Consider the following 23,537-nt stretch of genomic DNA (forward strand, 5'->3'; position numbering starts at 1 on the left):
GACCTTCTAATGTGATCTTTTTTAGAGCAGTTCGTGGTGGTAGCTGGGCACTATCTACTTCTTGCCTCAGGCTTATGATGACTGATGTTTGCAGAGCCCTTTAGTCCACAGGGCTGCTCGTTTCCATTTGTCTTCAGTTTCCAGCACTCTTCTTTCCTGCAGATGGGTGCCTGCTTTCCGACCCTAGTGACTACTCACCCAAATGCTATGCAGAACGGTGAACTATGGTATTCCAGTTGACCTTGGTGGGCCCTGAGACTGTGGTCCTGAACTCGCTCCAGGCTCAGCAACTCATTTCCCTCAAAGTATTTGGTTGCATCTGAGAAGTTTTTGTAACTTTGCCACTGTGTATGCTCCACTACTTTCATGGATATAGTCTCAGCGGTAGTAAATGCACAAATGTAAATTTCCTGCTTCAGACCTATAAATGCATTCATGAGTGTACCCCCGTTTTCTCCACCACACGTGTTCAGCCTGCATGTCTGTGGGAGCATCTACTCGTAGATCACTGCTGTTGCTGGCCTGAGTGGATCACAGTACTTGCCATGTTGATATAACATGCATGGATTCTCCATGTTGTTTTGCCTACATTTAATTTTCAGTCTTTCTCTTAATTTCAGTTTCATGGAATAAATATTTTGCTCCATTTACTTTTCTACAGCCTTAGATTAAGATGGGGGTATGGGAGGAGAATTTAATTAGAGTTCTGAGCAGCCAGTTATAGAGAAATTGAGACAGGACTGTCTTCTAATATTTTACTATTAATGTCCTGCCCCAGAGTTCACCCATCCACGTATTGGTTCGGTCGGGGCTTCTAGCAGGGACAATTTAGAATTGTCTGTTTGACTTCCACCTTTTGAAAATTATGGCCATTCTTCTGCTTGCGGCCAGTATTCTCTCATTTTGTAGAGCTTGTGATTTTGATGATGTGCTCTGCATTTTCAGCGTCTGCAGCTCTCTTTATCCCAAACTTCCAGAGGTTGCTGTGTGTCCCCTATCACTGAAACCATTCCCACAGTAGCCCAAGGATCCTGTCAGGGAGTTTATAGGGACGATTCCTCCATTAAGATCAACTCATTTCCTCTAAATGCTTTCAAATGGTAAGACATCATCATATTTCCATTTCCTTGGAATGAAAGTATTTATGTCCAAGTTGTAGAAAAGATTTATCAGCAGGGATCTTGGCTAGAGACATATCCTCTCTTGGACCTCTTTCCTCAGTGCCCATAGCCTTTATCCATTCCTACACCCTTTTGTGTAGAATAGTCTATAATTTGTTAGTGTTATTTTGTGTTAGTGTTTTGTACTCTTGTGTAACCTCTTTTACATCTTGTAGCACACTCTGTTACTTATATATTTTCCCCCTCTGGTCTTAAGAGTTTCTGACAATAAAGTGTATTCATGGCAGTCTTCCTTATGTAGTAATGATTTTTTCCATCTCCCTGGTGTGTTTCTTTGTAATATTCATGAAAGATGTTCATACCCTATTTGCTAGCAATGATTTCCTTAGAAAACAGCTCCAAGACCATAGCCTGAGGGGCCACAGGGGTCAAGTGGCAAAGGACACTTCATCAATAAAATGTTCTACAACCTAATTTGGTGAGTAGTGTCTGTCTGCAGGCTGAACATGTGTGTGAGAGCAGACATCTAAGAGGCCCCGACTGGCCTCATCCCACCTGGAGCATAGGAAAATGAAAACATCAAGGGAACAGTTATAGCCCATCTGAGCCAGAGCCGCCTCTGACAAGACTGAAAGAGCTAGATGGGCGTGGTTCCCACAACTGAGCACTCTCAGACTAAGACCACAAGAGATAGTCCCACCAATTAGAATGGGTTTTTAAATATGGTAGAACAAAATTCAAACAAAACAAACAACTTACTGTAAAAGGCTAGAGGAATCCCAAGTCTATTGCTGAGAAAACCTTCTAACTTGAAACTGGAAACACTCCGAAAGCTACCTTCCTGTCAGATAATAGACAAGACTAACACGAAGAATGTGTATCTCATAAACCTCTGTATACAAGACCAACAGGGCAACGTTTGACCAGCACTACAGATGAGAAGACGTAGTAAAACCAACTAGCTGGAGACAGAACTCTGGGAGAATGGGGAGAGTGCTGACGTGGTAGAGGGATTGCAGCCAGTAGCAGGGAACAATCTGGGAATGAATGATTGACTGGGAAAACGCACTTGCTATGTCAACTTTCACCTCAGGCGCAATGAGATTTTAAAAATAAATGAAAAATAATACAACTACCAGGGTTACTGTATGGATCCCTGATATCGCTTGCAGTGGGATATATGACAGTACCATCTTAGTCTTTCTCAGGCCCTGGATTGTGTTCCTGCAGTTGAGTACCTACTGAAAACTTCCGTTGGAATGAGGACATCATTCCTACTAGCGTGAGGCTGATGTAGACTGTGACAGAGGTCTACTACTTTCGGGGACCAATTAGTTTCATTCTTTGACTTCAGGTTCAGAGTTGTGGGGGTAGGGGAGGACCTCTCGTTGTCTGTTTTGTCTTTCAGAAGTGTCAGTCTCTTGTGGGACAACCAAATAGTTCCTAGGCTCTAAAGACATCATCTCACCCAAAGTCCAGCAAACCACGAAGCAATAAAGCCCAGCATCTGAGTGCTCCAAATGCTACTTGATGCTTATACACCATGGCCGATTGTGTACATTGTTCCTGGAAGATAAGCCATTGTGGTTTTGTGTGTACATGTGTGTTTTAGTCATTTTATTGGGGATTCTTATAACAGTCCTTACAACAGTTATTGCAAGCATATTTGGACATATGTTGCCATCATCACTTTCTAAACACTTACTTTCTATTTGGTCTCAGTTCTTCTTTTTCCCCTCCGCCCCCTCCCATGTAATGTGTGTTAACACAGGTATAGTGATCTGGCTCACAGTTCAGTGCTTTTATAATGAGGGACACTTAGAAGACCACCTTCCTGTATTGCAAAGAGCTCTTACAATGGTTTGAATTAAGCAGGGTCCTTGGCTGGTGCTTGCTATTTCACCCATGCCTACGCGTTCTCAAGCACCTTGACTGAGAGGCCGCATTGCCCACTCACTGGACATCCCTGTGGATGCTGCCTGCTTTCACAGCCTCCAAATTTACCCCCATGATAATCCATTAGACAGTATCGATGGTCAAAAAAACGTTTAAAAGTGCAACCTAAAGAGGATATGCTACTTCCCATTACCCTTGAGATGTGTCCTTATGTAAGTACCATGCTAGAAAGTCCAAAGGACACTCTTCACATTTCCTTACGTGCGAGGGCCTAAGAGGCCAGTAAGACCTTGGATTTTGACACAGATGTACACCCCATGATGGCCCTTGTGATCATGAGTACCATGATCAAGATGCTTCTAGAACATTAGTGGTATTCCTCGGAACACTACCATTTGTCCTGAGAAGAAACCTTGTGGAAGATATTAGCAGTAAGGAAACCTGGACAAAGACTAAAAAGGACCTGTAGCATCTTAAAATTGGCCACACTGTACTGGATAGGGCAGCTAAGCTTGGGCTGTTCCACTTTCAAAGACAACAGAAGGGTATTTACCAGCAACCTTGAGACTATCATCACTGAGCAACAATCCTTGGCAAAACAGCCAAATAATTTTAAAAATTTTATTGTCTAAGTTTGCAACTCTGTTATCACAATTTTATTTTTGCTTACTTAAAAACAAGCAAACAAAACACTGGACTTGGACCAAAAGATGGATCAGTCTATCAGAACTCTTCACACGTCTCAGACTGTCACCATAGAGTTGCACGATCCCTGGGACCTAGAGCAAGGCAAGGTCATTGCTTATGATGGTTACAGAGTTTGTTCTAGGCATGTCTGACTTTTCATGGGGTGGGGGTGGGAGGAAGAATCCCGTAATTCTTCTTTGATTATTGGTTGTCGGTGTTACATTTGGCCAGTTTGTTAACTTCTTTTTGCACTGTAAAATACTGTGCTTTCCATGTGCTTAAATCGTAGCCACTTCCCCAGGTGTTGTTGTTGAGGCCTTTGAGATCTCGGTTGAACTTTGTACCTCCCACTTCCTTTGAGTGTCTTACATATGTAATTTTAACCATAATTTATAATTATAATAATGCCTGAATGTGAGTAAGAATGTGCCCCAGAAATAAAAATCTTCCCACACTCAGTACGACTTAAACTGGCAGTTGTGTGACTCTTAGGATAAAGCATAAGCTTCCATTTTAAATAATCGAAACTTTTGATGATTATTTGGTATCAGAAGATTTTTGTGCTTATTTTTTCTGTCTGTGTCTAACAGTAGAAAGATATGAGGAAAAATGGGCCTGGATGGGAAATATCAATTCACTAGAAGACCTCTTTGTTTTCAGAGTCAAAATAAAATTTTGCATTTTTACACCTCATTTTATTCTGTAATTATTCAAGGGCTAGTATATTTTCTTCTTCTGAATATTATAATACACACATGTACAAATGATCAAAATTGTATTATTGACTTTCCAATTCATTAAGAAAGCACACAATAAGACAGTGTCTTGAAACATGTTTGTTTGTTTGTTTGTTTTTAAGCAAATTAAACATGCGTTTTATGATTCTTGATTTGTACTTTGTGGGTAACAATTTCAAAGTTCAAGAGAAAATCCCTCCGAAATCGAGTGCAGTGTGTGTGCTGGGAGAAACGAATGCTATAGCTTTAAGATAAGGTAGTCTGGCGATCCTTGCGCGACACAAGATCGATTTGGAGCAGACTCCTACTGTTAGCCTTTTTTTGAAGATGGATTCTCATGCCGAAAAATAACGCAACCCATTCTAGATAACGGCCGTTTTTTGCCCCGAAATCCACCAAAACTGAAGAAAAATCCAAGTGACTGTTCTTAGCAGCTGTGTGGCCTGGAGTTCACTGGGGAAGCTGGCTTCCTGCAGTCCCTATTCATCACCTGCTTCAAAGACAGCCTGGCTGGCTATAGTGTGCAGGCCAGGTAGGGTGCCATTGTGCACAGTCTGGGAGGATTAGCCCTTGGTCTCGGGCTGCCATTCAGTCTAGCAGGGAGAGGCTAAGACTGGCCAAGGTCACAGTCTCCAGTGTGGAGTGGACTGGGAAAGGATCCTGAGAATAGAATGCTTTTTATGAAATCATGGCGCAAGCTTGCAGCGCAGCGGGCGCCCTTCTGGAACAGAGAACATCTGTTTACGTTGTGTCCCATCGCTGACAACGAGATAATAGAGCCTGGGAATTTACCGATTTTATTTCTACAAAGACAACTGTGTATACAACGATCCAGATGCGTATTTAGTTCAGATGTCTTATTTGAAAATGATAAAGAAAACTGCCCACTGTAATTGCTGCTTTCTTCCATGTCTATATGCAAGCCAAAAAAAAAGAGAACAAACAACACAGCATACGAGCGATTAACCATTTATAACTGTGCTGATCAGTCCTACCCGAGATTCTTGGGGAGCACCTACCTAGCTTGCTCCAGACATTTCCCCCATGTTCACACATTTGTGTCAACAGATTGCAGAAGGATTTACTGAATATGCCTACCTTCTTTGCATATTCGGAGGCTTGGTTTGAAATCCCACCCCCACCCCCACAAAGGAGAATATTCCAAGGGTGAGGTAATAATGACGCAAAAATAAAAATTTCAACCTGGGCAAATTAGAGAAAAATTAAGCTGTACATGAGTTGTCATGACGACAAGGATGTTCTGTTGATGAACTGTCCTCCTCATTGTCCAATCAGATAGTCGAGCTGGAGCTGGAGCATGAACAGGAGAAGACGCACCTATTACAGCAGCATAACGCAGAGAGGGATAGCCTAGTCCGAGACCATGATCGGGAAATGGAAAACCTGGAAAAACAGCTTCGCGCTGCCAATATGGAGCACGAAAATCAAATCCAAGAGTTCAAGAAACGAGATGCGCAGGTAATTACCCCTAATGTTTGATAAAACGGGTCTCTATTTTTTAAAAGTCATCAGCGTTTAATGTTTTCCTTATTATTCTTATTGATGCACGCTGTTTGATCATTTTGACATAAAAATGTGATTTGGTTTTGTTTTGCTTTGCTTTCTCCTCCAGCCCCCCTCAACCTCTTCCGTTAGGGGGATGAATAAGGCTTTAACTAGGGAAACCACAGGTAGCCAGATTAAAAATCCCATGGCGCGCTATAACTTGGCCTCTTTTTTATAATCTTGTCTCAGTTCCTTTTATGATGGATTTTTTTTTTTAGGTATCTCCCCCTTACCCCTCCCCTCAGCCCTAGCAAATCCCCATGAAACAGACCAGGCTCCCCTTGCTTTTTGTTTTAATCTCGGCAGGTAATCAAGCATTTGTTTCAATATTTGCTCTTCCTCCCTAGTGTTGCTTTCCCCCCTTAGACTATGTGCGATTAGATCACTCCGCTGGTAATTGATAGGAATGACTTCAGAGAAGGGCTACTTCCCATCAGGTCTGGTTTTCTTTCTTTCTTTCTTTTTTTTTTTTTTGCTCCATGCACATACTCATGCCTCCCCAGCCTCCATCTCTGTAGTCCCTGTTGGAAGCCATTTGGCAGAATAACCCCCAGCTGTGGTGGCATTTGAGTCTTCAAACTTATGGATGAAATGTGCACTGTCAGCATGGAAAATTATCTTTATAAATTTCAGATGAGAAAAAAAAGAATCTTACTGGGTATGTATCTTTTGGGTACAATGCATTCTTTAGGGTATATATAATCAAGGGCCTCTGGAGCATCCTCTTGAGACAAGTGCTGTGAAATTTTACTAGGAAAAAAATGTCTCAGAGCAATTGATAGCAATAAAAAGATAATTTTCTTTCCCAACAAAACCATATCACATACCAGTGTCTAAACGCTTCTCTTCCCATCAAAAGCAAGCCCCACTCGTCACACCACACAGAAGCTTCCTCCCCTAGCCATCTCTCCCTCCAAATCTGTTCTTTCCAAGAGACGGAAGGAACCTTGCATCTGTGATGTGTATTTAAACCATTAACAGTCTTCTAAACCTAAAAGGGCTCCCAATTAAATGGTTTGTTAATTCATTGCATGAAGGACAGGAGAGGGGGAGGTATTGGCAACAACAGGAATTACTGAGTATTTTTCGTCTGACCTTGGGTGGTCTGAACTTAACTGAAGCGATATAAATATGCCCGATACACGTTGTAGGCAAACATTTTTTGGTCAACAATATGCATTTATAGGAAAAATAATTTCCCATTTGTTTCATGATGCTTTTCTAACTACAAAGAGAGTCATGGCAACAGCCATGGAACCATAGAAAGAAAGAAAGAAAGAAAGAAAGAAGGTCCCTGTGAATCAACGTACACGAGACTCATGCCACCGACTGTTCTGAAGCCTCTATAAAGTACATGCTGGTCTTTTCCATTTTTAATCAGACATCTTATTACGACTCTTTTCAAACGTAACGTTCGTTTTTCTCTCCAACATGAAGTGTTACACTGTACCATTGTCTTCTGTTATTGGGGGTTTGGGTTGTGAATCGGTGTGTAGGGTCTGTTTGCATTGAGGAATTTAAGGGTAATGCAATAAAATACAATCATTTACATCGCATCCTACTACGTTGGTGTGGTGGTGCAAAGTCGACACACGTGGAGGCCGAATTCAGAGGAAATGTTTGTGGTTGTGCCTATGTTGCTCGTGCCCTAGAGGGTGCGGTGCCTCCAGTCACAAAAGGGACCTGTAAGGACCATGACCTGTAACGAAGTCATAGGGATGGCACAGTAAAGACACTGATTGATTTCCTGCCGATTGAAATATTCAGACCACCATCTAGCCTCTTTAAATACTGCTTAGGAGGTTTATAGTTCTTACATTTTGTGTCTTTCTGGGCACGTTTTGCTGAGAGGCTATTGCCGTCTCGAGAACACCAGCAAGCAATGGAAACTAAATTTATTCGTGATCAAAATGAAATACTCTTTTGTATATCTTATACTTTGCTGCCTTATAAACGTTTACCAATGAGGTATAATTTTATGCGTATTAAAATACTAGTATTCATTTATTCTTTTGTTCATTGAGGTTATTAATTTAGTGTTTCCTTCAGGTAAGTGCTAAAATTTTCAAATACCTCCTCACAATTATGGTGCAAGTAAACATGTATAATATGCTGTATCTCCTATATTCCACTTATGATTTAAAAAGCAAGCAAAAAGCAATATGCATTTGTTTTGTTATTGAAATGATACTTCAAATTGCTGTGTTGTGGCTTCATGCAAAACAGGTCCACGTGTCACACATATTGAGTTGGTTTGTTTTTCTCTTTTAGTCTTGGAAAGGCATTTGCTTTTTAGTTAGTATCTGGCTGCCCAGCTTAGCGATGGAGGCCATTTTGTAGAATGGGCTATTTGGGATTCAGGAGAGGATCCGGCAAATAGCTCATGAGGATATTATTGCTTTGTTTCCTGTTTGTCTTCCATCATATTTGCAAATAAAGACAATACCCAAAGCTATTTTTAACCTTTTTCCTAATGTATAATGTACTTCATAATGATTAGGATATCATCATAAAGCATAGGTACCTATCTTAAGGAGAATCATATCAATTAAGAGCTCCCTTTTAGTAAATTTAATTATTACTGGTTAATTGTCAAATAATTTCTATTTTTAGAGATATTATATCTCATAGTAATGCTACGGAGGGTAGTGAACTCTTTTCCTTTTATTTCATGCATTTTGTGAATTAATCAATTCTGTATCATACTCATGTCATAATACTCTGATTTCCAGATACAGGCTGTTTGATGTTGTGTTCGTTTGGTTTATTAAAATGCACATTAGATATGATTACTCTGACGGGAGTGGTTCCTGTGTGGCATCTTTCTAAGGAAAAACATTCAAATCAGTAGAAATCCAGGCGGAAATTCATAACCTCATTGTCAGAGAGCTCTCCTTCACTAGTTAGTGCTCCTTATTGAAATTAGAAAGGTGGGAACACGGGGTTAAAGGGCACAGCTGCTAATGGAAAGGTCTGTGGCTCGAACCCACAAGACGCTCTGAAGGAGAAACTAGGGCAATTCGTTTCTGTAACGATTTCAGCCTTGGAAACTCAATAGGGAAATTCTAGCCTATCCTACTGGGTCACCGTGAGTCGGAATACACTGAATGTCTAAGGGTTTTTTGCCCCTTTAGTGAAATTAAGAGTTTGATTGATTCCATCATAATTTTCATGTAAAGGACATTTGTAAAGTTCATCTTAAGAAAGCCTCTTCTAACTTGGTAGTTCTACATAGTTGGCTTTGGAACAGTCTAATGGGAGCATTTCTACAGTTTAGCCTGGGCTTTGGAAGAAGCAGAATGCTGGCCCCTGCTCAGCCCCTTAGTGGTACTGGTAAGACTGAGCTGTTGAGAGGGGGCTCAGACTTGATAGGGTTGAAGTGAACAGTTTGCGTGCAGTATCGACACCGTTGCCTAGACTCTGTCGTCCACCCCACAGGTGTCGGCTCCATCTTAGGACTGCTGTCAGTGTGCCCTGTGAGGTGAGACAGGTCAGGACGCCAGTCACCTCAACTCCCTCGGTGAACCCCAGCCAGTATAACTGCTAAGTGAACGCCGCGTGCTTAGGGGGGGGTCCTCACCGATGTCTGAGGAGGAATGAGCCTCAGCATCACATGTAGTTACTCATTAACAACTAAATGCCATTCCTGATTCCCTCAAAACAGAGGCATGATTTGTTATGAACGGTTTTGCCATAATAAATGAACAGATCGATTTTTTTTTTGCCATGCTGGCTCACATTGAAAAACTGAACCTTCCACCAGTTCCAACATGCAGAATGTGTAGTATTTCTCAGTATGCATACAATCTGTGGGTGGTGCAGTATGTTAAAACTCTTGGTTGGAGGTTCAAGTCTACCCAGAGGTGCCACAGGAGAAAGGCTTGGTGATTGACATCTGAAAGTCAGCCACCAAAAACCCTGTGGAATGCATTGCTACTGGGTCGCACACATGGGTTCATCTCGGGTTAGCGGTAATGCAATAGAATTTGTTTTTTACATAGTCTGAGCGTTATTCTTATACTCTGTATAAATGACAGTGGACTTTGATAACATTTTCTATCTATAGCACTTGATTTTAATTTACGTATATCTAGACAACTCTCACTATATGTAACACTAAAGATCGACAGGCTTGAAAGCCCACAGGGACAGTTTGAATCTGTCCTATAGGGTCACTCTGAATTGTAACTGCTCTCACAAAGGATTTGAGCATCATTTTGCAGTAAACACCCATACCGGTAAAATAAAAGTACAGCTAAACAAACAGCCATAATTTACTGTAGCAACTACATCAGAAAATTGATAGGACCAAGAAAATGATCTTGCTCAGAACAAGTTTTAACTCTCAGCTCCCCTGGAAACCACCGCAAAGAAGACCAGGATGAGGATTCCCCGGTTCTCTAGTGACGGCAGTCACACTGATGCATTTTTCTCCTCCCGCCCTAGTTCTCATAGAGATTTGTGACATGGTTCTCAAGAGAAAGGACATTGACCAACGTATTTTACAATCTCGATATGGCAAAACATTTGGAAATAAATTCCGATGTGAAAACCTTTAGGTTCTTAAAGTTCCTCATGAAGTATAATCGGTGGGTTTTGTTTTCATTTTAATTTATTGAGGGCCAAATTATCCTCACATCACCATACAAATGCTGCTTTGCGATACTATAAATCAAAATAAAGTCTATTTTAAGTCATGGACCTCCGTGGTTCAAACGCATTGATGCCTTTGAACTCTGGTGTTGGCAAAGGATATGGAAAGTGCCATGGACTGCCAAAAGGACAGAGAGACTGGATTTGGGACAAGTAGGGCCGAATACTCCATAGAGCAAGGGTGGTGAGACGCCCGTCTCGTGTTGTCAGGAGACATCAACTCCTGAAAAAGGACATCATCGTGCTTAGTAAAACAGAGGAGCAGTGAGAAAGAGCAAAGCCTTCGACAAGACGGACTGACCCCGTGGCTGCAGCAACGGGCTTGGACATAAGGACAATTGTGGGCATGGCGCAGGGCCAGGCGGTGTTTCTTCCTCTTGTGCCCAGTGTCACGATGCGTTGGACCAACTCAGCTCCACCTCAGTAGTAGCCGCAGCAGCAGCAACTAGTCTCAGACCTGTCACCCTACCAGAGTTCCAGGAACACTTACAGATTGCGTTTCTTGAGGAAGGAAAAGTCAGAAATCTGACTGAGAGTTGGAGCCGCTCTGTAGCCCGGGCCTTAACCTGAAGTTCCAAGCATGTTACTGATGATTCTGTCTACGTAGACCCCCTGGATTTATACCATGGGAGAGTGTAGGAAATAGTGAAACTACGCAGTGATTCGATCCAGGAGTAGAAGATGCACATCGTTGCTGCCGTTGGGGCCATCAAGTCTGTGCTGACTCAGAGCAAGCTCATGGACAGCGGAAAGACAGATTTCCCGGTCCGGTACCATCCTCATAATCAGTATGTTTGAGCTGGTGGCTGCAGCCACGGTGTCACCCCATCCCCCGAAGGCTCTTCCTCTGTCTCACTGCCCTTCTGCTTTTCCCAGCATGGGGCCCGTTTCCAGAGACCCGTCTCTCCCGACAATGCATCCGATGAACATGAGATGCAGTCCACTACCCTCACTTCCTTGGCGCATTCTAGCTGAACTGGCCGACAAGATGCGTGTACTCCCACTAAAAGCATTCATTTCCTACTTGGGTAACCAAAATATTGTATCACCAATATCTCTTCTTTAATGTAATTCACTTGGTACTGAGGTAGTAAATAGGATGAGAACTTTGGGTCAAAGTGGACCGAGTGCTTGGAAAGCCCACCTGCCTAAATGGTGTATTCCCTGAACATAAAGAGGCCGTTTCTGGGAGGCTAGGCCTGCTTTCTGTCTCCCACTTCCCCCTGGTGACAACCAGAGAACATCAGAGTGGCTGGCGGACACCCCAGCTGTGGACACACAACGCTTTGATATTATCCCGATAGACCCAGTTATTTGTATTGCAACGAAAAGTGGAATTAAAATGTGTTCATTGCTGAGCTTCGCTGCAGTATACAAAGTTTTAATGCCAGACACAAGAAGAGTTGGTGAGAAAGCATCTTTAAAATTTCACTGATCCTTTGCAAAGAGATCGCCCAAGGACATCGTCGTACATAGAAAACATGCATAGAGGCTTTCCTAACGAGGCCATTCTAAAGACCCTAGGGGGGAAACACGGAAATCAAAAGCCCAGGTTATACAGATTTCTTCAAATAGTGAGAATAAAAGTCCTTCTCATATTTTGACAGAGATTCATTGATAAGCAGGGTCTTCCTTTATTGGTATCCAATAGAGACGTGCCTAGTATATTGCTGGCAAATTTAATCATGTGTTTGTATGACGTGTACTGTATTGTATCATATATTAGTGTGTATAAAGAATACTATATTTCTTATGTACTTCGTTAGGAGAAAACCTGGAAAAAATATCCTTTTAAGTAAAGCTTACATTATTTTCTTAAGCCACTAGCTTCATTTTCCTATTATAATTCTAAAATTCTATAATCATTTTCAGCTTGCAACTACAGAAGTAACATTATATACCTATAATTAAACTATTATAAATAATTCAGTTTGGCCCTCATTGTGGAGGAAAGTTATATTAAGCATAGAAAACCAAAATGCAGTCTGAGACGAGGAAATTGATTTCTCTAAGAATGATCTATTTGTAGAAGTATTATACAGTGTATCTTCAGTGCTGTGCATATTTTTTTAAATGTGGCAGTTGCCATGGAAACCACATTCTCTGGCTTGCAGTCCATTTTTAGATAAAGAATATGCCTTGTAAAGACAAACCTTCTAAACAACAACATAGAGTAACACCTTTGAATTAGCAAAAACTGAGCATCAAATAATATTGACTGCTTGAAAATTGGCCTTGTGTCCTTAGCATACATGACAGATCTCCTTAGAAATCTTAAAATCACTCTTGAGGAAGAGGTAATTAAATGCTGGAGGTGTGTGAGGAGGTTGCGTGACGTGAATTGGCAGCACAGGTCGGTGTGTAGCGTGTTCACAGCTGTAGCCAGTGCAGAAGGATCAGCCTGAATGCAGTCAGCGTAAGCAGTCTACAGGGAGGAGCAGGCCCAGTTGTTTTCCATGACAGATAAGAAACCCAAGTCACAGAACCAGCAACCCGGGGCTTTGTCACTGTCATTCAGTGCGTTTTGTTTTATTTCGCAGCCTTCCCCCATCCCCAAGAAAGATTTTCGATTTGGAGAGTCATCTGCAGCACATGGCAGAAGAGGAGTGGGGTTGGGTGCGCGTCTCTGCTTCGCGAGTTCCCTGGTGCTCATTGTCCCCGTGCTGTGGGTCTCACACAATTCGCATTTCTCCCCGTGACCTGCCACTCCACGTTGCTGCAAATGCTGGCTGAGTTCTTGGTTCAGGAAGCTGTACTCCAGCCACGACACTGCATGCTCTTGTGTTTCCAACACAAAAGTAGCAGCCACCCTAGCAGCACATATTGTGTGTTTACCGTGTGCCAAGCTCAGGGGTCTCATTCGGCACTTAGAACAACTCTGCGAGGATTATGATTTCCACGGGGAGACTGTTTCGGCCTCTTACCTGGGTAAGAGGAGATTGCCCGTATTTCCATCATACTGATGAGCACAGGCTCCAAAAGCACAAGGGGATCGCCCAGGGTTCTAGGCCTGCTGGGGTCCAAGATAAAATCCCCACCCCCACCCCAGCCTGCATGCTTCCACAGGAGATCGCATTGTCTCTAAACTTTATTCCCCTTAACGCCGCGATAGTTTCCATTTGGGTTTGCTGTAGTCACTCGCCAGATCTAAGATACTGCTCCCCAGAATGCAGACGGTGGACCCCAAGTCACGTGCCCGCCAGTTCTCTCTGCCCTGTCCAAAGCCACAGCCCATGGCCCTGGTCCTCCTTGAGGTGAAGTCAACCCTGAGGAGATACGTGTTTCTTAGTATTTTCCTTGGAATGCAGTTCCTCCTCACAAACTTCAGGGTTTGTGTAATGGGAAAATGAATACATTTTTGAAGTGCGCTCACTTCTGGTTTTCACATAATTTCTGACACGAGGGCATTTTCCCAGTAAAAGTCCCAATAAACTTTTAAATCAGTGAGACCTCCCCAAAACTCTGAGTTGGGGATTTATGGCTTCATGATGAATCATGACTTGTGACTGGTCTATTGTAGGAGAGAGTTTGTGATATACACATGGAATTTTAGAATATTACATATGACCCATTTCTTTTATGAACTTAACATATAGAAAAGGTATGTTCCCTTAAAGCAGGGGTGTCAAACTGGTGGCCCGCGGGCCACATGTGGCCCCCGAGGTCATTTTTGTGGCCCACGATGCTCTGAAATAAAATGAAAATAGAAAATAGCACTGAGGGGAGATCAAGGCAATACCGTACACAATTCCCTCATTGCATTTTATTTCAGAGCATCATGGGCCACAAAACTTACCTTGCATGCATCTCGCAGGCCGGCCAGTTTGACACCTGGGCCTTAAAAGGACCCAAACAAGGTCTTTATTTTAACCTCTCCTGCTGTAGGAAATATGTTCAAGATGATTTTCTCTAAGTTCAAGATGATTCAATAAATTAAGCCCTGGAGATTTCCCCAATAGAGGTAGAAGGTGAAACTTGAAAACATCTATCTTTTACTCCCTGCCATCTAGCTGGGGTGTGCCCCCTGCTGACCCTGGCGGGCAAGGTGGGACTGACCCTGTAGTTTCCTCACCTGTACTTCTGTCCTGGAGTGCGGAAGCCTGCTCTTGTCCTGCAGAGCAGCTGGTGGTTTTGAGCTGCGTGACGTCGTGGCTAGCCGGCCTTCTGTCACCCACTGTGCTGCCAGGGCCCCGGGGTCTTAGAACCCCTAAAAACTCCTATCACTGTTCTGGCTGAAGTCCATTTTTGTTTGAAATACAAAATCTTGAGGTGACTTTTTGAAAAAAAAAAAAAAGAATACTCTGGAGGTAAATCACCATCCGACATGCTGAATGTCATTTCCATTAACATGAGAAAAAACGCCTTCCGTTATTTTTAGCACGTTGCTCTCTTTCTCCTCGACTTCTCTGCCTCAGATGAAATTACTGAGACTCTTGGCAGAAATTACCTTTGAGGAAATATTGGGTGAGTAACTCGCCCTCCTTGATGTCTTGGGGAAGTCATTGATGGGTTCCTGACTCAGTTCTCTAAGATAGGCCCCTGATGTCTTCATTTGTATACTTGAGGTAATTTTGGTGTGACACAGAGGTTGAAGCCTGAGTGCAAAGAATGATTGGCAAAATGATGATATCATCAAATGTTCAAAGAGTTGGCAAATTGAAGCTTATTAAACTGTCATTTGTCTTCCATTCAGCACTAATTGGAATCATGCCTAGTTGCATGATATGAGAAATATTTAACACCTGAGCATTTTTCATGACAAAAATGACAGAAATTAATCTCTTTTTGAGTTGGAGAGCAAGGCATTGTGTGAAAGTAGTAGTCTATTTTCAAATTGATATTTATGTACAGAAAATGTTTTTGAAATGCTTTCATGAGGAGGAAGCGTCGAGATAGTAATAATTAAAAAAAAGTGGCCCTAGCCGGGCAATTACATTTTAGGTTTTACAGACTACTTACCGTATGTACTCGCATATAAGCCGACCCAAATATCTGCGGAGGCACCCAATTTTACCACGAAAACCATATTAAAAATGTGCTGAAAAACTCGGCTTACATTCGACTATGTTCGGTACTTACTGAACTTTAAAAACATCGGAATTAGTAGGCTGGTGTGAAATGTAAAACTCACCTTTTCAGATGAGGAATGTTAAAATTCAGTGAAACTGGTGCTCTTACTTGTATCAAGAGTTCTGCTAACTTGCAGCATGGTGTCTTGACAACTACTTGTATCAAGAGTTCTGCTAACTTGCAGCATGGTGTCTTGACGACTTTTGGATACTTGCATGCTGGGAGTTTGCCAAAGATCACAAGGAGTCGGAAGAAAACAATACACAACAAGACTGACTTCCGGAATTTGAGCATGTGTGTATCATTTTCCCAGTTCAGTTTCACTTGTTTTGTTTATGCATGGGATCAGGGCGTGGCGGGATCGGCAGCTTTTGAACATGAGGTAATAGTGTCCTCAGAGAAGGATGTTTGCTGCCCTAAGAGGCCTGAGTCTGGACTCTTCCTTATTTGTGGGGACAGTTCAATGCATTCTTCTCGAAGGGTGTGGGTGCCTTCCTCTTGCTGCTGCCCCTGTCCACACCCTTGCACCCCCCAGTGGTGTGGTGTCAGGGAGCTTGCAGGACACCGGGACCTACCAGCCAGGCCCATCATCTCAGAGCAAGGAAATTCTTCAGTGGGAGGAGGGGAACTTGAACGTCGCAGGTCTTTTAAAAGCTTAAAACTAAGCCAGGGGTTCATTCATCTTAAATTTGCTCCCTAATCTGGTATCTCTTCATGCAACCAAGCCCAATGCCCTAGGGTTTCGTTGGACCTTGCTTATCTTGCTAGATACTTGCAGAGAAGTCATGTACTGTACAAGAGGCATGTGTGCACCAAAGGCTTCCTTCAAAGCTGCTTTTTGCCATGTAACTGGTAGTCTCACTTCTGGGGCACATTGTACAGCAGCCCCAGATAGAGAGCTGTCAGCATGCACAGCGAGAGGAGTGGAGCGTGAGAGCCGAACCCTCTCTGTGCTTCAGTCACTGCAGGGACACAACGGCCGTGAGCTCAAGAAGTGCAGCATGCTCCCGGCGCCCCGACTAAAGACAAGCTGAGTGTCTGACGATAGTCCAGACTGGAGTGAAACAGGGAGCTCGCTCACCACTTCCAGTGACAGAAAAATCACCATCCTGTTTACCCCAAAAATGAATAAATAAATAAATCTAGAACTAAGAGTAAATAGAGTGAATGCTCCTATGGAAGTCCTAACTTTTTGGCTGCTCTTTGAAGTCTTTGTCCCAAGCTTCTGTTGACAAACTGGAACTGGTACTTGAAGGGTTTCTAACAGTGCCTCCAGCCATATATAAATTACATTTTATTTCCATCGGAAATTTCATGATCTACGGAAATGAAAACTGTGCCTGTGGAATTTTCTTATAAGATAGACTTTCTCATACCCTATGCATTCATTCAGTGTGAGGATCCAGGGCAGGAGCCTGCGGTACAGACCTTCCCACGTCAATGTAAGTGAACCTTGCCCTGAAGTTGGACAGGCCACAACTCACAAGGTCCTAGTGGGCTCTACACTCTGGGTAGAACCAAGAGCAAAGACAGCTTAGTACTGTGCCCTAAAGGATCGTAAACATGAATGGAGAAGACAGCATGAATCCACAAAACAAATGTGTCTTAACTGACTGGAGGAGAATTAAATCTGTGTGATCACGCCTGGTGACCAAGTGATTCTGTTAGTAGTTGGGCATTAGAGACCCAAACCAAGAAACTAAACTCACTCCATCGTGTCAATGCCTGCCCACAGTGACGCTACAGGACAGGTAGCCCTGCCCGTGGGAGTTTCCAATGCTGTGACTCTTTAGGGGAGTAGAAAGCCTGGTCTTTCTCTGGTGGGGTGGCTGGTGTTTTTCCAACTTCAGACCTTGTGGGCTGTCGAGGCAGTTCTGACTCATAGTGACCCTGTGTACAACAGAACCTCGATTTTAAAGAAATACAGACGGGGTGCTGCGGATTCTCAGTGTGTCCTCCACGTGGATCGAAACACTAACAAGGGCTGTGTTTCCCTTCCTGCAGCCATCCCCCAAAGAACCCTTCGCTCCTCCGTTTCCACCAGGTCAAAATGGTAGTCTCGGCATCCCCGAGGGACCCAAGGCCATATTCCTTCTAAGTGTTCTTTGAGTTTGGGAAACAAAGAGAAGTCTGAAGGGACACAATCAGGGATGTAGAAGAGCAGGAGAAAGATTTCCCAACAAAATTCTTGTAGGCCAGCCCTTGCTCCCTCTAAGGAAGGACCACGGTCAATGTAATGATGGACAAGGGATGCCTCCGTGCAACGTGGCTCGCTTTGTTCTTATCCATGCAGTTTTTTATTTGCTGAAAACCTTTTTCTAGTAAGGCCCCAGGATTGTTGTATTCGACAAGAAAATCTATCAAGATGACCCTCCTTTAGAATTCCCCAAAACAGTTGCCATAACCTTCTGGGCTGACCTTTCTGCCTTGAACTTAACTGGCTCACCAGATCGCCTAGGAAACCGCTGTTTTGATTGAGGTTTTCTGTAAGGCATCCTGATGCACCCAAGACAAGATTGTTACTGGGCAGACGTGCTCACAGTTACCCACTGACTGCAGAGACCTGTTAAAGTACAGGGACACCTCGAATGCCAAAATCTGTTCTTTCCAAGTTCACGTTCACATCCTGAGAAGTTCAAGAACTGAACATATTTTTTCCTATAAGAAATCATGGAAAACCGAGCAATTGGTTCTGAAGCCCCCAAGTTACACTTATAAATTCACTATGGAGGCTTTTGGCCTTCTCAGATATCACTGTCTTTGGATACGCTCTCCCCACTGGGTTGTTTCTTTCTTTTTATCCAAGTTACCAGTAACTTTCAACCTCTTCATGGTCTGGGTTCTTCATTTTGTGGTTAATGTTTTCACACCTTTGGCTACATTGGCTGCTTCAATCTTTTTTTCCCCCCTTTTGAAAATGTAGGTTATGTCGACCTAACCATGTCGTATTCAGCCACCAAATCAGGTAGGCGGCAAACTGATTCAAATTCCGCGATGATTTCTGTCTTTAAGCCTGTCGTGGCTCTCAGTTTTCCTCGCAGCTGCGCTGCTGGCACCACTGGCTTCCTGTGGAGCCACGGTCCGATATTTCCCACAAATAAAGTGCCGAGCGAAAGGCGCTGGGATGCGCATTTCAGTGCACTCACGCAAGCACTGTGTGTTGCCCGAGTGCCAGCGGCGCCCAGACCCGAGTGTCCTCACCTCTGCGTCCCGGGCGAGATGCAACCTGGGACTCACTCTTAGCCCGTAGGGGATTTTTCAAGTCAGACTTTTGGTCCGACTACAGAGGAAAGTTACGAACACTGAGCAGATGTCTTCTGAACTCTGCTGTTCAAGGCTGTTTGACAACTGAAGTATCACTGTACTGTGTGCCTGGAATAAGTCTGTGTGTACAGAACTGGGGCCTTAGTAGCAGGGCTTTGTGACCTGCCTTGGTCTGTATGGAGCCAATGAGACTTGCTGGGTGAACTCCGAGAGGAGTGAAGGGGAGAAGGATTCAGGGTGACTCCTACTTTGGGTCGTGTATGAGAAGGACAAAAACACAATGAAGGTCTCAGGTGTCCACAAGCCGAATCTGAGCTACCACCTAAATGTCCAAATGGAATTGTGGCAAGCAGCAAGACTAATATTTAAAGCATGAGCCTGCATGCAGTTTACCAATATCTCATTGAATACCCATACTGAGACGCTGGTCTGTACGTACCACTCATTCGCTCCCTCAGCCGGGGTAAGTCACTTACAATGGCTGATCATCATTTTCCACATCTCTGACATCCATTCACTCAGTTGGTGGCGGTAATTGAGGTCCCTCTATGTACCAGACACTATACGTTTTACATTAGGCAGATTTGAGTGGTAGAAATTCTAACAGAAGGAGCAGCATCATAGTTGCAGAACAACGGAGGATCTGGACTGGATCCTGCTCACCAGCAGCCACCATTGTGGAGGGTATATGAGGGGGTAACATACCCCCCAAATACCAGAATCCCCTTCCCCAAGCTATGAATTTAATTTTTTTTTACAAAACAACCTTATCACTGTCAAAGTACTCTCCATTATACTTAATACATTTGTCAAATTTGCAATTCTATTCTTCGAAAAAAATTTTCAAACTCAACTGTTTGGATGGCTGGCAGCACCTCCCTCATTTTTCCCTTCACCTCTTCTGCTTCATCAAATCGCTGTCCTTTCATGTCCCTCTTCATTTGAGAAACAAAAAGAAATTGCACAGAGTAAGGGCAAGTGAGTAAGGTGCATGGGGCAAGAGAGGTATGCTGTTTTGTGCCCCAAACTGGTACACTGAGATGGCTACATGAGCAGGAGCATTGTCGTGGTGGCAAAACCAGTCCCCCATCTGCCACAAATCAGGCCTTTTTTTGCCATGCACTGTTATGCAATCTTTTCAGACCCTCTAAATAGAAAGCTTAATTAACCGTCTGACCTGGTGGAACAAACTCCAAATACACTATGAGTTGACATTTTCATTTGGGAAGTTGACAGACTTCCAGAACAAGGTTTGTCATCAGTTGACACTTCACCTTTTTGGAAACGAGAAAATCACTTGTACACTTGAATTTTTCCCATAGCACTGTCCTTGTAAGCTGTGTTCAACATCAAAACAGTTTCTGCGGCATTTTTCCCCAGCAGGAAACAAAATTTTACAGCGGGATGCTGTTCTCGTAAATCAGCCATCACAAAAAACGAGGTTTGAGTGAAACTGCTTTTATGAAAAAGTTCACTGTGACCAGAGAGAACCTTCCCAGGTGACGCCACTGAGTGCACTAACCCAGAGCGAGTTGTCGGGTGCTCACCTGGCAGGGAAAATGCGTACTATGAAAACTCCACTTTGCCCAGCACAATTCCGATTTGGGGGGGGGAACCCCTTGTACTGTCCTTATGCTTACCTTTCTGTCTCAGCAGTGTTTCTTCCTGCTTGCCACTCCACTGCTCTGCTTGTAACATTTATTGCTACCATGTTCTCCAGGTGAAAAGCATGAGGATATTAGGAAAGGAAAAGATGATAGCTGCTTTATATTGGCCCCTAACTTAATGATGGACTCTCATTCTCAGTACTCTAATGTAAGTCAGTTCTGATCTAAGTTGAATACCCACCCCCTTTTTTCTTTTTTTAGATTTTATTATTAAACAAAAAACCCTAAACCTACGGTCATGAAGTTGATGCTGACTCATAGCGACTTTATAAGACAGAGTTAGAACTGCACCTGTGAGATTCCAAGAGTGTAACTCTTTATGGAGTAGGAAGCCCCATCTTTCTCCCTACTAGAATATATATGTGTGTGTGTGTATATATATATATATATATATATATATATATATATATATATATATATATATACATATACTCTTTTTTTCTTTGAGGGTTGGATACTTGGAGATGTACAGATACTTTTTTGTACAGATACATTTGTGGAATGTTTTATAATATATAATGATGTAGTATTATAGTAAAAAAATTAAATTAAACTCACTGCCATCAGGTTAATGCTGACTCATAGGGACAAAGCAGAACTGCCCCTGTGGGTTACTGAGGCTGTAAAATCTTGGGAGCACAAAGCCTCATCTTTCTCTCCCTACAAGTACCTGATGGGTTTGAACCTTTGACCTTGTGGTTCACAGCCCCATACATAGCCAGTTGTGCTATTAGGGTGACATGCAACCCAGTGGGTGCGTGTATACATTTATTCCATACTACCACACTTGGTCGCTTGTCCTCCTCTTTTTTGTAATAAAATTGTCTAAAAAAAAAGCGTAGACACAATAGCTGTCAATAATCACAAGTCACCGAAGGATTTCAAGCAAAGGAGTAAGAATAGGGAGGCTGAGATTAGAGGCCAGCTGCCTAGTCAGACCAGGAGGCATCTTAGTGATAGATGATGAGGGTGTGAACTAAGGCTCTGGCAACAGGGAAAGTTGGTGTGGCAGCTAGGCTTGGAATGAGTCCAGGGTTGCCCGTCAGTGTGTCACGGAACATGCAGGTGTAAATGCCACATGACTAACTGGAGAGTTGGGGCTGATGTTTGAAGGAGGAGAGCTCTCCATTGGATAAAGTAGTTTGGGAACCAGCAGCAGGATCAAAGTAGATGGGAAAGGTGAGGAGGAGGAGGGGGGATTGAGTGAGGCCAGCCGGTGCCCAATGCTGAGAGGGCGGGAGATTGTAGCACACGACCAGAGGGGGAAAGTGAGTTCAGGAGAAAGGAAGAGAACCCGGGGAAAGGGGCGTTTTAGGGCGCAGAGGGGGGAGGAAAAAGTTAGCTACTCATAACAAAGATACCCAACGCCTGGATTGTTGAAAGAACTTGGACAGATAGTTTTGAATAGCCTTAGAAATGATTTGTTTTTTCAAGTTGTGCACTGTGGTCATGTAAGTGGACTGCTGTACCGTTCCTCGGTCTGTGACGGCAACAGCTGACAGCTGATATGGACTTTGAGATCAAGTTGTCCACCTTCAGGCATGGATAAATATGAGACCTAGATGAAAGATGGGAGTTTGACCACTAGGTGCAAAGTTGGGCCTGATCTTCAAATAGCACTAAACCAGGGTCGAACCCAGCATCTCCTGGGCACAGGGCTGGGTACTAAGGAAATGTCTGTGCCCCACCTAGAGAAGCAGGGATTGGTTGCTATGAATACCTCATGAGGTGCAGACTTAGTTCTGCGAGGCCAAGAGAGCAAGTTCTGCCAGGCCTGTTGTGTAAGTACAGGATGTTTAAGAAACTGAGATCAAAGGGAGATATTTGTAGCAATAGCCAGTGGGCAGACCAGGAGACCCAGTAGATGTTCAGTCACCTGCGCTTTAGAATATTCTAGCACCATGCCTGGAGTCTGCCAGGCAATATCTCCAAATAGGATTTGTCTGGACCGACTGATGTCCTCTTGCTGGTCTTTTCCTCTATTTCAATTTAATGCATTTGCCTAGAATAGTTTACTCTCATCTAAGCATTCAGCATGGATAATATATAGTATACAGTATATATACACAGTAAATATTTATGTCCAGTAAAATGAATGTTTGGACAAGTAACCAATGAACACTAGAAATTCAAATGAATAAAGACACACTAAAAGAACAAGTGATTGCTTTTTAAGATGAAAGATCTGCTCCCGTCATTCGGTCACTGATTCTTTGTTGACTCATCATTTATTGGATACCTTTACAAACGAGATGATGGCTACTCCCTGTCCCTGCCCTCAATCTGATGTTGGGGTGTGCCTGAAGGAGCCGGGAGTCTTCAGAGAATGAGAGGCCTGGATGAAGTCAAGCTGGGGAGGAAAATGACTGTCAGATATGCTGTACTGTGCACGTATACTTCATTCGATTTCTCTCAGTTGGCCGAAGCTGATGGGAGAGCATATCAACAGAGAGGATGGGGAATACTGAAGAAAAACAACTTTCGGGGGGGCAGGGGGGCGTAGGGAGAAGATTTGGACATTTGAGGTGGAAGTCGGGGTGGGGAGTGGCAAGGCGAGAATTGGGAGTGCAGTCAGCGGGGTGAGGGTGCTTAAGGTAAACTTCCCCTGGTTTGAAATCTTGCTTGGAGTTAGAAATGCCAACAGGATAACCACTTGGAGATCTAACAAGGGAAACAATCCCAGGATGATCCTATTTGGAAAGCATGGTGGATGATTGCAGGATGGTCTCTCCCGTCTCAGGTAGCAGGCCTCCCCACCAGATCTCTTCTGCTCTCGGGGCTGTTACCCTCAAGATTGTACCCCAGTTGAATCGGGAGTGCTTGTTCCCTAGCCCCGCCATACCAATGTCATACAAAACCAAACTCACTGCCACCGA

General features: G+C 43.4%; 1 protein-coding gene across 8 annotated transcripts in view; it reads left to right on the top strand.

The window, feature by feature from the left end:
• The window catches only part of CEP112 (centrosomal protein 112), a 469,815-nt gene that overhangs the window by 196,172 nt on the left and 250,106 nt on the right, over positions 1–23,537 (top strand). For all 8 annotated transcript variants that reach the window (XM_075562120.1, XM_075562124.1, XM_075562123.1 and 5 more), the window contains one exon: positions 5,738–5,920. In XM_075562120.1, the coding sequence (XP_075418235.1) occupies positions 5,738–5,920 (183 nt within the window). The remainder of the gene's footprint in view (positions 1–5,737; positions 5,921–23,537) is intronic.

The sequence above is a fragment of the Tenrec ecaudatus genome, chromosome 10 (assembly GCF_050624435.1).
Source record: "Tenrec ecaudatus isolate mTenEca1 chromosome 10, mTenEca1.hap1, whole genome shotgun sequence".
NCBI lineage: Eukaryota > Metazoa > Chordata > Mammalia > Afrosoricida > Tenrecidae > Tenrec > Tenrec ecaudatus.